At 37.5% G+C, this 13,865-nt stretch overlaps 1 protein-coding gene across 3 annotated transcripts in view; it reads left to right on the forward strand.

Annotated features, from left to right (window-relative positions):
- Positions 1-13,865, forward strand: part of LOC120518331 (exocyst complex component 3-like protein 4) — a 107,152-nt gene that overhangs the window by 72,054 nt on the left and 21,233 nt on the right. For all 3 annotated transcript variants that reach the window (XM_039741072.1, XM_039741071.1, XM_039741073.1), the window contains 2 exons: positions 8,919-9,071; positions 13,577-13,698. In XM_039741072.1, the coding sequence (XP_039597006.1) occupies positions 8,919-9,071; positions 13,577-13,698 (275 nt within the window). The remainder of the gene's footprint in view (positions 1-8,918; positions 9,072-13,576; positions 13,699-13,865) is intronic.

A 13,865-nucleotide genomic window follows, 5' to 3' on the forward strand; every position in this document is an offset into this window, starting at 1 on the left:
GGTTTGGTTAATAAAAGCAAATCCTGTATTGACACACATTTGGTAATGCAAGTATCATTATGTTTTCACTCAGCATTTTCTAGTTTTCAAATCTAGATTTCTAGATGCTTGCCATGTGTACATTAGCTGTGTGGGGTGCACATTGGAAATTTTCAAAAAAATGTGTGGACAGCTCGATTTAGTGAGTTTGTATAAACAGAAATTAGAAAAGCTTAAAGCTGAGTTTTATTAAAAAAAGTCCTAACAGTAAGTATGAAACATTCTTTGCAAAACTCATGAAAAATTAAATATCCATTTAGTTTCTGAACACAGTATTGAACATACTCTGTTAAAGCAGTTTGGTTTATTTTTGCAGTGATTGATACAATCATTAATACAAAAGAGTGAGCCATTTTCAGAGTTAACTAATGGGCACCTATGTCATGAGAATATTGTAACTGTTGTATGCTTATAATTGCCTGCACTTCATTACTTTGCCCAGATGTTCATCTTGACATTATTTTGTCAGAGCTTTGTCTAAATCTTATCGTTCCAAAATTATTTTCTAAAACTGTACTGATAAATCTCTGTACTTTTTAGAAAGTTCTAATTTTGTCTATTTTTACTGCTGATGTGAGGTTTACGTTTTGATGTGTTGCATTTAAAAATCATAAAGTTGAAGTCTTTTTAAAAAATTTTTTTCCCATTTTAAGATATATGCTGATTTTAGTATGGTTTATATAATTTTATGCTTAGCCTTACATCTCCAGGAGACTGGAAAAAAGTTACTGCAGTAGTTCTATTTTAGCTATCAGAATCACCACATTACAGTCAAGATGATTACAAGTAACCAGAAGGTTGTATTTTCAAGACCAAGAATTTTATTAAAGTTTTAAATTCTTCCTTAAAGCTATAAGCTACAGCTATCCTAGAATTAAATGCATCCAGGAATAAAAACATTTGTTTAAGTGCATACATGTAAGAGGTTTTATATATTTGCATTTTCAGTTGTTTGGAAATGGAGGAGCTTTCCTACTGATGGCAAAAGTTATATGTTTTAATTTTGTGCTCACTTAAAGTTTAGTGTACGCATAAGTAAACTGATACTCATTCCAAACTATTGTTTCATGTTTAGAAAAGTGTCAGATAGGAAAATAAAATATAAGTCTAGTGCTCTTTATTGCAAAAGACAAGGAAATTTATGATATCATAATTATATTAATAATTGTGAAGGTCAATGTTAACATTTGTCAGTTTGGATGAAGATGAGCAGAAATTGACCTCAAAAAAAGAAACGTCCTCTGACTTTGAACTGTTTTTACTTTCAGTAAACTTAATGTGTAAATATTTGTATGAACACTAAAAGAGTCAACACCATAAGACATAAACTAAAAATGTTTCACAATGTGTCCCTGAATGAAGGGAGGCTCAAAATCAAAAGTACCAGTCAGTATCTGGTGTGGCCACCAGCTGCTTGAAGTACTGCAGTGCATCTCCTCCTCATGGACTGGACCAGATTTGTCAGTTCTTGCTGTGAGATGTTACCCCACTCTTCCACCAAGGCACCTGCAAGTTTCTGGACATTTCTGGGGAATGGCCCTAGCCATCGATCCAAATCGATCCCGCTCCAGGGTACAGGCCTCGTGTAACGCTCATTCCTTCGACGATAAACACGAATCCGCCCATCACCCCTGGTGAGACAAAACCGTGACTCATCAGTGAAGAGCACTTTTTGCCACTCCTGTCTGGTCCAGCGAAGGTGGGTTTGTGCCCATAGGCGGCGTTGTTGCTGGTGATGTCTGGTAAGGACCTGCCTTAAAACAGGCCTACAAGCCCTCAGTCCAGCCTCTCTCAGCCTATTGCGGACAGTCTGAGCACTGATGGAGGGATTGTGTGTTCCTGGTGTGACTCGGGCAGTTGTTGTGGCCATCCTGTACCTGTCACGCAGGTGTGATATTCGGATGTACCGATCCTGTGCAGGTGTTGTTACACGTGGTCTTCCACAGCGAGGATGATCAGCTGTCCTTCCTGTCTCCCTGTAGCGCTGTCTTAGGCGTCTCACAGTGCGGACATGGCAATTTATTGCCCTAGCCACATCAGCAGTCCTCATGCCTCCCTGCAGCATGCCTAATGCACGTTCACGCAGATGAGCAGGGACCCTGGGCATCTTTCTTTGGGTGTTTTTCACAGTCGGTAGACAAGTCTCTTTAGTGTCCTGCGTTTTTAGAGCTGTGACCTTAAATGCCTATTTTCTGTAAGCTGTTAAGGTCTTAACGACCATTCCACAAGTGCATGTTAATTAATTGATTATGGTTAATTGAACATGCATGGAAAACATTGTTTAAACCCTTTACAATGACGATCTGGAAAGTTATTTGGATTTTTAAAACATTATTGTTGAAATACACAGTCCTGAAAAAGGGACGTTTCTTTTTTTGCTGAGTATATATAGCAATCACGCTGAACAGAAGACATTTGTAGTGTGATTATATCAAAGCTGACACTTGTAAAATTGCAGTTCAAAAATTATTTCTGGAGTATTTACCAGTTTTAGATACCACAGGGGAAAGTTACTTTTAAAAAAGTAGTGACTAGACATTCAAGATATGTGTGGTCAGGGGCATAAAAACATGGCAAACATGCATAGTAAACATGGTGGCTTACAAAAAAATTTAAAATATAATTCCTGGACCATTTAAGTCTGTGGTGGGCTGTCGCCCTGCCTGGGGTTTGTTCCTGCCTTGTGCCTGTGTTTTGGGAGGAAAACTAAGAAGATGAAACGTGATCTTCTCAGAAGACAATTTGACATCCCGTGAGAGACACTTTAACGTCACACGAGACAACATTTAAAACAAGTTCACAGTACAGTAATCCCTCCTCAATCGCGGGGGTTGCATTCCAGACCCCCCCGCGATAGGTGAAAATCCGCGAAGTAGAAACCATATGTTTGTATGGTTATTTTTATATATTTTAAGCCCCTATAAACTCTCCCACACTGTTTATAAATATTCCCTGCACAGTTATACAGCATAATCCCTTTGTATTCTCTTAGATATTAGGTAAGATTCATTGAAATTATGTATATAAACACACTGTTTATATACAGTAAAACCTAAATATTATTTTAAAGATATAGAGTGTCTCCGATATCACATATGTTACAGCCATTACGATAGACAGGCCACCAGAAATAAATACGTACAATGGAAGAAAAATAGTATACAGTAAATGTGTGTACAGTGACAGTAAACGTATGTACATGTACTAGGTACTGTAAGTAGAAAATTAATTATGGTTACTCACCAACACTGACACGATGACTTGTCCGATAACAATGAGTTTAATTTTACTAAACAACAAAGGACAGCGTTACAGCCCTTCTAAAGGAGCCACTTCAGCCAATTGTGTAGCACTGCCGTTGTTCTTCTTCTTGCAGTCTTCAATCCAAATCCCTAAAGCAGATTCCATCCAGACTACTGCCTTATTACATCCACTTACAACTCGTTTTGACACCCTGGTTAAAATGACACTGCAGCCGTAGATCTTATATTCCTTTCCTACTTTTTAAATAAAAAGAATCGTAGCCTTCAACAAATCCAAAACGTTTACCTTTTCGGCAATCGTTAACATCTTCCGTTTGCGCTTGGGCCTGAAGCAGTAGCAGATCGTTTTGGAGCCATAATGAAGGGCTTGACTATGCACAAAGATAAACACAAAAGAGCACAACTCTTTACACAGCGAAACACGTTGATGCTGAATGAGCGAGACGAGACTTCCTGGTTAACACTGCATTCAGCACGCAGGAACTTAACTGCGTGCTCTAATTGGTTAGTTTCTCAGTCAGGAGAACTTAACTGCGTGTTCTGATTGGTTAGCTTCTCAGTCATCCGCCAATAGCGTCCCTTGTATGAAATCAGCTGGGCAAACCAACTGAGGAAGCATGTACAGGAAGTAAAAAGACACATTGTCCGCAGAACCGCGAAGCAGTGAAAAATCCGCGTTATATATTTAGTTATTCTTTCATATAAAATCCGCGATAGAGTGAAGCCGCGAAAGTCGAAGCGCGATATAGCGAGGGATTACTGTACATCTAACCTAGCAGTTGTTGGAATGCTTTTGGCAGATGCACTTCATGTGCTTCCAGCTCTTAAAACAACAAGTGATCAGCAGAACACGCAGCTCGCCAGCAGCACCAAGCCAGCCAATGATCCAACCGCTTATCCTTGGTGTGTGTTCAGCGCCCCCCTTCCTTCACAACGCGAGCGGCAGAGACGCAAAGTGGCAAAAGGACAGTTGCTGTACAGGCTTTTAAATGATCGACATGCAGCGCAACAAGCTGAACACAAAGCTTGCCAGAAGCAGCAGCAACAAGCCAGCAGATGATCCAACCACTTCTCCTTAGCGTGCGTTCAGCTGCCCCCGCTTCACGATGTGAGCAGCGTTATATATCCTGCAAGAAAGAGATTTAAAGACGTCCAGGGATGGAAATAAAGGACAAGTATTGTTTTTACAAAAGTTTTAAAGTAAAGTAAAAATAATGCATATGTGACAATTCCCATGAAAATAGCAATCTCTTTAAATTGCATATCCGGTAAACTAAACACGGGGGTGGGCGAGTAAAGTGAGCAGGGGGCAGAGCCCCCTAGTGTGTATATGTATATATATATATATATATATATATATATATATATATATATATATATATATATATATATATATATATATATATATATATATATATATATATATATATATAGTTTGGGATTTGTGGTAGGGTCAGGCCAGTCTAAAACAACAAGAGGACATACAAAATTAAAATTAGGCAACTTTTAAAATTTAAGATTATTTAAGAGATGCAGGGGGGCTGTCAAAAGGCAGGGCCCTTTAAAGTCCATTGTGTCACTCCTTGTGTGATTTTGGGCTATGCAAAAATACATTTTATTGTATTGTATTGTGTATATATATGTACTTTATATTTATCTTAAAATATTTTGTTACTCACTTTTTCTCTATCCTCAAGTTAAGATTTTATATAAGCTCCCAGTCACCTACATTCTCGGACTAAGATCAATTTTTCCTACCTGGATCAGTCCCAAATGGCAGGTGTAAGTGCCATGGTGGATGGACTGGCATCCTGACTGGGATGGAAGGTAGATCCTTGCTCAGTCAGGAAGCCATAATGATGTCAGGATGACATTAGAGGAGGCATAATTCTGTTCTGTGACAATCAGGTTCAGCTCTATGCTCCCTAATTACTTCCGGGATCCACTTGAACTGGGAATCATTAATAGTCGTAATCCGAGATGAGCCAGCTAAAAGATGACACACACAGTCAGCAAGGGTTTGGCGCAAAGTGTTCAGTGCTATTATTAAAACCAATCAAAAGTGTTCAAAATTACAGTGCCGGTTCTTCCATAAATAGTCAAAAAATACAGTGGTGCTTGAAAGTTTGTGAACCCTTTAGAATTTTCTGTATTTCTACATAAATATGACCTAAAACATCATCAGATATTCACTCAAGTCCTAAAAGTAGATAAAGAGAAACCAGTTAAAGAAATGAGACAAAAATATTATACTTGGTCATTTATTTATTAAGGAAAATGATCAAATTTTACATATTTGTGAGTGGCAAAAGTATGTGAACCTTTGCTTTCAGTATCTGGTGTGCTCCATAACACCCCGCCCTTCCCTTTTGCATCAATAACTACAACTAAACGTTTCCAGTAACTTTTGATCATTCCTGCACACTGGCTTGGAGGAATTTTAGCCCATTCCTCCGTACAGAACAGCTTCAACTGTGGGATGTTGTTGGGTTTCCTCACATTAACTGCTCGCTTCAGGTCCTTCCACAACATTTCGATTGGATTAAGGTCAGGACTTTTACTTGGACTTTCCAAAACATTAACTTTATTCTTATTTAACCATTCTTTGGTAGAACGACTTGTGTGCTTAGGGTCGTTGTCTTGCTGCATGACCCACCTTCTCTTAAGATTCAGTTCATGGACAAATGTCCTGACATTTTCCATTAGAGTTCTCTGATATAATTCAGAATTCATTGTTCCATCAATGAAGGCAAGTCGTCCTGGCCCAGATGCAGCAAAACAGGCCTAAACCATGATACTACCACCACCATGTTTCACAGATGGGATAAGGTTCTTATTCTGGAATGCAGTGTTTTCCTTTCTTCAAACATAACGCTTTTCATTTAAACCAGAAAGTTCTATTTTGGTCTCATCCGTCCACAAAACATTCTTCCAATAGCCTTCTGGTTTGTCCACGTGATCTTTAGCAAACTGCAGATGAGCAGCAATTTTTTTTGGAGAGCAGTGGCTTTCTCCTTGCAACCCTGCCATGCACACCATTGTTATTCAGTGTTCTCCTGATGGTGGACTCATGAACATGAACATTAGCCAATGTGAGAGAGGCCTTCAGTTGCTTAGAAGTTACCCTGGGGTCCTTTGTGACCTCGCCGACTATTACATGCCTTGCTCTTGGAGTGATCTTTGTTGGTCGACCACTCCTGGGGAGGGTAACAATGGTCCTGAATTTCCTTCATTTGTACACAATCTGTCTGACTGTGAATTGGTGGAGTCAAAACTCTTTAGAGATGGTTTTGTAACCTTTTCCAGCCTGATAAGCATCAACAACTCTTTTTCTGAGGACCTCATAAATCTCTGTCTTTGTTTGTGCCATGATACACTTCCACAAACATGTGTTGTGAAGAGCAGACTTTGATAGATCCCTGTTCTTCAAATAACACAGGGTGCCCACTCACACCTGATTGGCATCCCATTGAATGAAAACACCTGACTCGAATTTCACCTTCAAACTAACTGCTAATCCTAGAGGTTCACATACTTTTGCCACTCACAAATATGTAATATTTGATCATTTTCCTCAATAAATAAATGACCAAGTATAATATTTTTGTCTTATTTGTTTAACTGGTTTCTCTTTATCTACTTTTAGGACTTGAGTGAAAATCTGATGATGTTTTAGGTCATATTTATGCAGAAATATAGAAAATTCTAAAGGATTCACAAACTTTCAAGCACCACTGTATATAATCTATGAGAGGGAGGTTGTTTATCAAAAGCAGTTGTGTGGATGTGTCTGGTCACGAAGTTCACACAGGTTAAGTACATTGGCATTGTTAAATTGGCCATAGTTTGTGTTTTTGTGTGAGTTTGTTTCCTTTGTGCTTGCTGGCATTAGCAGGTTTGAAAATGGATGGATTGATGATAACACTTAAAATTACACCTAGTAATATACAGCACACATTATTTCAGTCTTTCACCCTCAGAGAAGGTTATATTTTTTTACATTGAGAAATAGTTCCTTAAATTAGAAGTCTGTAGTGCTCATTCAATATTGTCTTAACACATGCTCACAACACTTTATGTTACATATTTTAGTAATTAAATAACTTATTATTATTGTTATTTTCAGTTTAATTCAATCTGGTGTGGCATTTGAATGTGTGGGTGTATTTTTACCTTTAGTAACCCACCCTTTTATCACTGATGTGGGCTAAGCCCAATACAGCAATCTAAGAAGGTTGATTTACTAATAGGGTCCAAACATTTGAAGGAAAGCTGAAGAAATCTGGGACTACAAATAAACTAAATGTTTTACGGAAACATTTTGTAACATTTTTGATGTATTAATTGTGCAAGACAAATGTTTGCAAACCAGCTAAGCAGGGACTTTTCTAGATTGTTAGGTGGGCATTTCATAAGAGAAAAATTATTGCTAAAGTTGACAATTATTTTCCCATATCTTGCAATTCATGAGGTTGGGGTTCCGGTCAAAATACCCACATTTACAATTTTAGAAATGGCATTTATGAGGATCATTATATTTTTATTTCTGTTTCAGTTTTAAATATGTAAAAATAATATACACCATTTAGCTGGTTGCTCAATTCTGAAGATTTTATACAAGAGCTAAAGTTTTTATATGCTTAAATAATAAGTGTTTCTGCCTCCTGATTAATGGCATTATACACAATGTACAGTATTTGTATTTTTTTTTAATGTTTTATTGTTTTAATATCTAAATATACCAACAAATTGTGTTATACTAACCTATGTTAATAAGACAGTAAGAATGTCAGTGTACTTTGTCTATGATGATAAAATTGAACTTGAATAATGTTTCCTCTGAATTATGCACTTTTATTTAATATTTAATTTTGTTTATTGATATATTGTTTCTCCTATACTCTTTTATAATTTTGTCAATGATGGTTATGATAGTGATTTCTGATTTATAACAGTCAGTACAATAGAGGAGTTCATCCTTTATTTTGCACCATGGTGAACTTTTTTGTAAGTCATTCTGCAACACACTTTTCTTGACAGTATGATTGTTTTCATTTACAAACCTTATGATTTTCTGTATATACAAAATATGTCATTGGTAGAGTCAGAATCACTGAGTTGCCCACCATTTTAGCCATATTGTTTAATTGTTATGCCTAACATGATCAGAATAGTGATGCAGATGCTAGTACTACTGCATTAAATTTAGGCTTTGACTCTCAACCCACCACAGAAGAGTTTTCACATTGTTCCTGTAACTGCATTGCTGCAGTTAATTGTTGAGTTAGACTGGCAACTATAAATTAACCCTGTATTAGACAGTGCTGCTGAGTGTTCTGTCCATGGTTGGTTTCTACTACAGCTCCTTGAGACCCCCAAATTGGAAAAGTACCTTCTGGATAAATTGAGATTTTTATTGTGGTAAATTTCCATTCTGTAGTTTTCCTTAATCTGATTATTTTTATTGGCATATTTTTTTTATTTCTTAAAAATGTTGATGTCAGTTTCAGGCATTATTTGTTTTATTTTAGTGTTACATATCTGTATTTAGCAGTAGCACCACATTCTACCCTGATATTCACATCCCTTTTCTGTTTCTGTGTTTTTGGAGAACAGGTGATTGTGAATGATATCCACCTTTATGCAGTGAAACAATATGTTGCACAGATAATGATCCAAAGAACAAGTTACAAAGGTGCAAATCGTCGACAAGCTGCAACAAAGATACGTTTGGAATCAAAAGAACTCAACAGAGTGTTTGAAGAAATGGTAATTGCATACAAATATTAAAATATCACTTATATAATATGAGTTGCATATGCTATAATTGTTTTGAAAGTCATTATTATTTCTCTGTAATATTCTGAGAATTCATCATGAGATAAAAAATGAACTATTTCATTTGGATAGCTCACATTTCTTGTGCAGTTTTAGGATTAAAGTTAACTCTGTGGCATGTAGAAAGGTCTGTATTATCTCTTCCATTTAACTTGAACATTGGTGATGGGGTCAAAAATGCACTAACGAGTTAAATTCAGATTAAGATTCTATGGTGTTCAAAATGACAAAGAAGTTGATTTAACATATCGTCAGTTTGTATGTCTGTGGAAACCTACTGTTTGTACAACAATAATTTTTTTCAAACAAGTTCTAGAATATCGTCCTCTTATAGGCTCCAGGCCTACCATTTTTGGTTCACTTATGTCTAGTGGTAACGCAAACGAATTGTTTAATTTAACAGAGGTTCTTGCAATCTGTGTTTAGTCATGGAACCAGGCATGTTGATAAGCAAAATCTTTACAGGAGTAGTTTTTGAGATACATAATTTATTAAAAATATACATATACAATATGTACACTCAGAGGCACAGGCAAGCATGTAATTGAAGAATATACAGCTGAAACACTGTGTCTTTAAACTTATTTTCAGAATGGAAACCTTTAACCTTTTTTGAGTTGCATGAATTAAATAAAAGTTCTGCCAGTAAATAAATAAAACAAAAAAGAAAACAGCTTGTTTTCATCAAAACACAACTCCTTTATAGTCTTCTTATACATAGTAAAATTGAAAGCATTTCCCCCAGAGCTACCACACTAGAGAGGAGCAGGAATGCGACATTCAAGACTGAGAAGAATGACAGAATCCCTGTAGCCAAGAGAAAAGTAAAGTCATTAAGGCAGTTGACACAGTAATATTAACATAAAGAGAAATGTAACCAAAAAGCCTTGCTACCCACTTGAACCTGCCTTTTCTGTCTAGTGTGTTGTTTCCTAAATGTCCTATTTCCTGACACCAGACCAACACATTATTCTAGACTATCTCCTATTTATCTTGCATAATTTCTCTCTCAGCAGCATTTAATTGAACATGCCTGTAAGGCAGCTTCTCAGCTGCCCGCTTTTTATTTAGCCTAGAAGAGCTGTAATGGTCTCATTCCAGTTGTCCAGGGCCTCTGTCTGACTCACTGGCCCATAACCGATATTGCCCATTTCCATTTCCATCCAGGTGCCATTGTTGTCCCAGTCCTGATATTCCTGTACTAATATTTGGTTTTGTTTAAATTGAAGATCAATGGATACATAGAATCATCAACAGGAAAATATAGAATGTCCAAATTAATATGTGCCCTAGACAGTCAATTTGGGTAAGGAGCTGCCTTTTTTGACAATATCAATAGAATTGTGTATTTTAATGTTAGGAAAACTGATATCCTTCAAAACCTATTGTCCATTGTAATTTGTCAGTGGCCTAATCTTTTAATGGGATAAAGATGCCACTTGGGGCCTTCTGGATGCTGTTTACTACCCTGGAATAATTCCAGTATTCCAGTACATCATGACCTCTCTTGTAATGTGGTTCACTTGGAGCATTTGCTTCTGAGGCACTCTCTGGAGAAACAGAGCTAATTGTCCCTGACCTACCCAGTCTATCCACACTGGTATGTAGTGGAGCAGTATGTATCCTTCTTTCAATAGAAAGACCCCTTTTCCCTAGCCTTGTGCACTTTCAGTACTTCTATTTCCATTTCTAGCTTTTATTGGCTTGAATTTTTATTTTCTTGTTTTACATATTAATGTTATGTCATCTGCAAATGTAAGAAGTTTGACAGATGAAGCGCCAGTGTTTTTAATAATGCTGTGTACTGTGGAAGCTGGAATGCCTAGGTCTTTAAAAATGGATTTGTAAAATGTAAGCTTTGTTTTGCTTGGCAGTGGTTTACTTGTAATTTCTCTTACTTATTTTCACAAAGGAACACAAGTGAAGAATCACAGGTATTACTTCACTTCAGACCTTTATTCACCTGAGTGGGTTATTTAAAATTGTTTGCAACTTTGTACAAGTGAGATGTACAAGTAAAATGGTAGTCAACTGCTTCTCATCATAATCAGTTGATTTTGTATGAAAGTGGAAATAACTTTGTTCGTCTTTTTTGATTTTCTATATAAAATGGTCATATTTATAATTGTTCTGTTTTTAAAAGGTTGTTTCAGAAGTCAGTTATTTCTTCACAGTTGTATCATACATCCATTAGCCCAAAAACCCTTGCGTTTTTTAATATAGCATTTTTTTTTTTAAATTGCATCTCTCTTAGTAATTTGTAATGGTGGTTTATGAGGCACCAGCGTAAACATGCAACAAAAGCTTTTAGTTTACAGAAGATATTCAATTCAAAATAGAAAAGGTTCTAATTTCAGAAAAGTTTTCTGCATTTCTGATACATACACATATAGATATATATAGTGGTCCCCGGCTGGGGCTGGAGCCCGGCCGGGACGCCCAGGAGGACGAGAGGAGGGCTTGTGCCAAGTTCAGTTGCAATTGTACCATTCACAATATGACCTACAAGAAATCACCTGCCTAGGGCTGAAAGATTTCAGTGTAGGGCGACTGCGAATTAATTAAAGATAACAGCCGGACTCTCACAAAAAGTAATCATTTTATTGAAAAAATGATATATATATATATGCACTTTTCCAGTATTTTTGCAGTTTCAGGATGTAAATCAGATTAATGGAAACATTCTTAGGCTTGAAGTGGACATACTCATTATGTGTTAAAGTTTTACATTTGATTCCTCTTAGATGCATTTGTTAATTTTAGTTTATAAGTAAAGCTTTTCTTAACAACTAGCCAACCCGCGGCATACCATACACCGCATAATCAGGGCGGCTTTGTAATGATTTTTAAGCACAGGGAGAAAATTAATATTTGAAAAATTGGTAATGTAATAAATCAGCAAGAAAAGCAACATTGTAACAATGCACGGAACGAACCAATACACAATCGTCCGTGACTGAAAACTGGCAGACCGCAATCTCGCCTTCTCCTGCCAGATGGAGGGATGGGGCTGCACGGCGAGGAGTGTGGAACGGGAGGAGAGGAGAAGGATGTCCATTCAGCTCCCTCCGTCATGCTAGTCTGCTGATATCTCGTTCAGTATGCACTGCCCGCTCATGTGCCCACCTCCAACTCGTCACTTGAGTCGTTGTCGTCTTTGCACAGTCCAGATGCACCTGACTCACGTAGAATTTTCATTGCTCTGTGTGGTTTTGGCTGCTTTTCTATATATAATCCACCAAGACACCCGACCACGGTGGTAGCAAGGTGGGAGGGGGGTGTGTACAAAGGGTAGGGACTCAACCAGTGGGAGCGTATGAGTCGCACTTAGTGGGAATTCCACGGTTTGCAGCCCGAATGGGGTTCAACGGTTTACCCAGGCCTCTCTGCGCCGGGTAGACACATGCTCAATCTCATGCATAATTATTTATTGAATGCTAAACACTTCTGGAAAGACACAATAATTTGTCCATGAGTGAAGAAGACGCATGTTTGTCACGGATGCGAATTGCTGTATGTAGCGTGTAAAACAGTTTGCTATGGTGCACGAGATCGTGCGTCGTAACCAAAAACTCGGTTTTTAAAGACGGCTTACTTCATTGTGTTTTAACCTCAGTTAATTGTTTTAAGGATCCCATGGGATACCCCTCGCAAACTGTTTTACACGCTGCATATGGCGACTCACCTCCGCGCGAAACATGCCTCTATGAACAGTCAAGGTGGCTCGGAGGTAAATGAGGCCTCTACGACAGACGAATATAAATGACACGGTTCTTTTTGTGTTGTCGTGCCCAAGTTGTTGGGGCGTGGCTCTGCGAGTTGTAGTCGTATCCAATGGTCTTGGAGTTGATGGGCGTGGTTCCTCCTGCGTGCGCCATAGGTGTCTTACTTGTCGGGGGCTTAGTGAATCCACGCCCCTTCCGGCGTGTTTTCCATGGGTGTCTTGCCTTAGTGAATTATATATATACTGTAGATACCAGTTTTTAGAACAAATGAATATATGGTATAATTTTCCTCTGGAGAGTTTGTGTGTTTTCCTCTTAATAGTGTGGTTTTCCACCCCACTCCAATAATTAAACAACATGCTGTTCGGCTGATGTTAAGCTAAACTGGTCCAGTATGAACAAGTATGGATGTGTGCATTAATGTGCCCAGGAGTCACCTGACATCTTAACTGTTTGTTACCTGAATAGTGTTTGTTTTTATTTTGATAGGCTTCAGCTACATTTGACTCTTTTGGATAAAGCAAGTATAGAACATGAGTAAATGGGTGCTGCTAGTATATTTTCATTTATATTTGCATGCAAGATAAAAAAAAAAACTCCATTTCTGAGGAATCTAGTTATATTATTTTCAAGAAGTCAAAAGGTAACTCTGACAAAAAAGTAGGAAAGGGAAAAATGATTGCCAACAACTCATTAAACTCTCTTTTACAGGGCACAACTGCCACTTGGCTTAACTCAGCTGTAACAGATATTGGAGAAATTATTGAGGCTAAAGGCAGAGAAGAGATAAATAAGAAGATAAAGCAACTCTATGATGATTACCCAGATGTCAGGTATCCATAAACTGCTTTATGTTGATCCTACTGTACTCGCCGTCTATTCGTTTAGGAAATTTCTTTCAAATCCAGAGTATTTTATTTCCATTTCTTTTCTTCATGTGAGATTTTTGTATGTTCCAGGCCATGCTTGATATCTGTGATACATTTCTGATATTGATTCA

This window comes from Polypterus senegalus, chromosome 18, assembly GCF_016835505.1.
Source record: "Polypterus senegalus isolate Bchr_013 chromosome 18, ASM1683550v1, whole genome shotgun sequence".
Classification (NCBI taxonomy): domain Eukaryota; kingdom Metazoa; phylum Chordata; class Cladistia; order Polypteriformes; family Polypteridae; genus Polypterus; species Polypterus senegalus.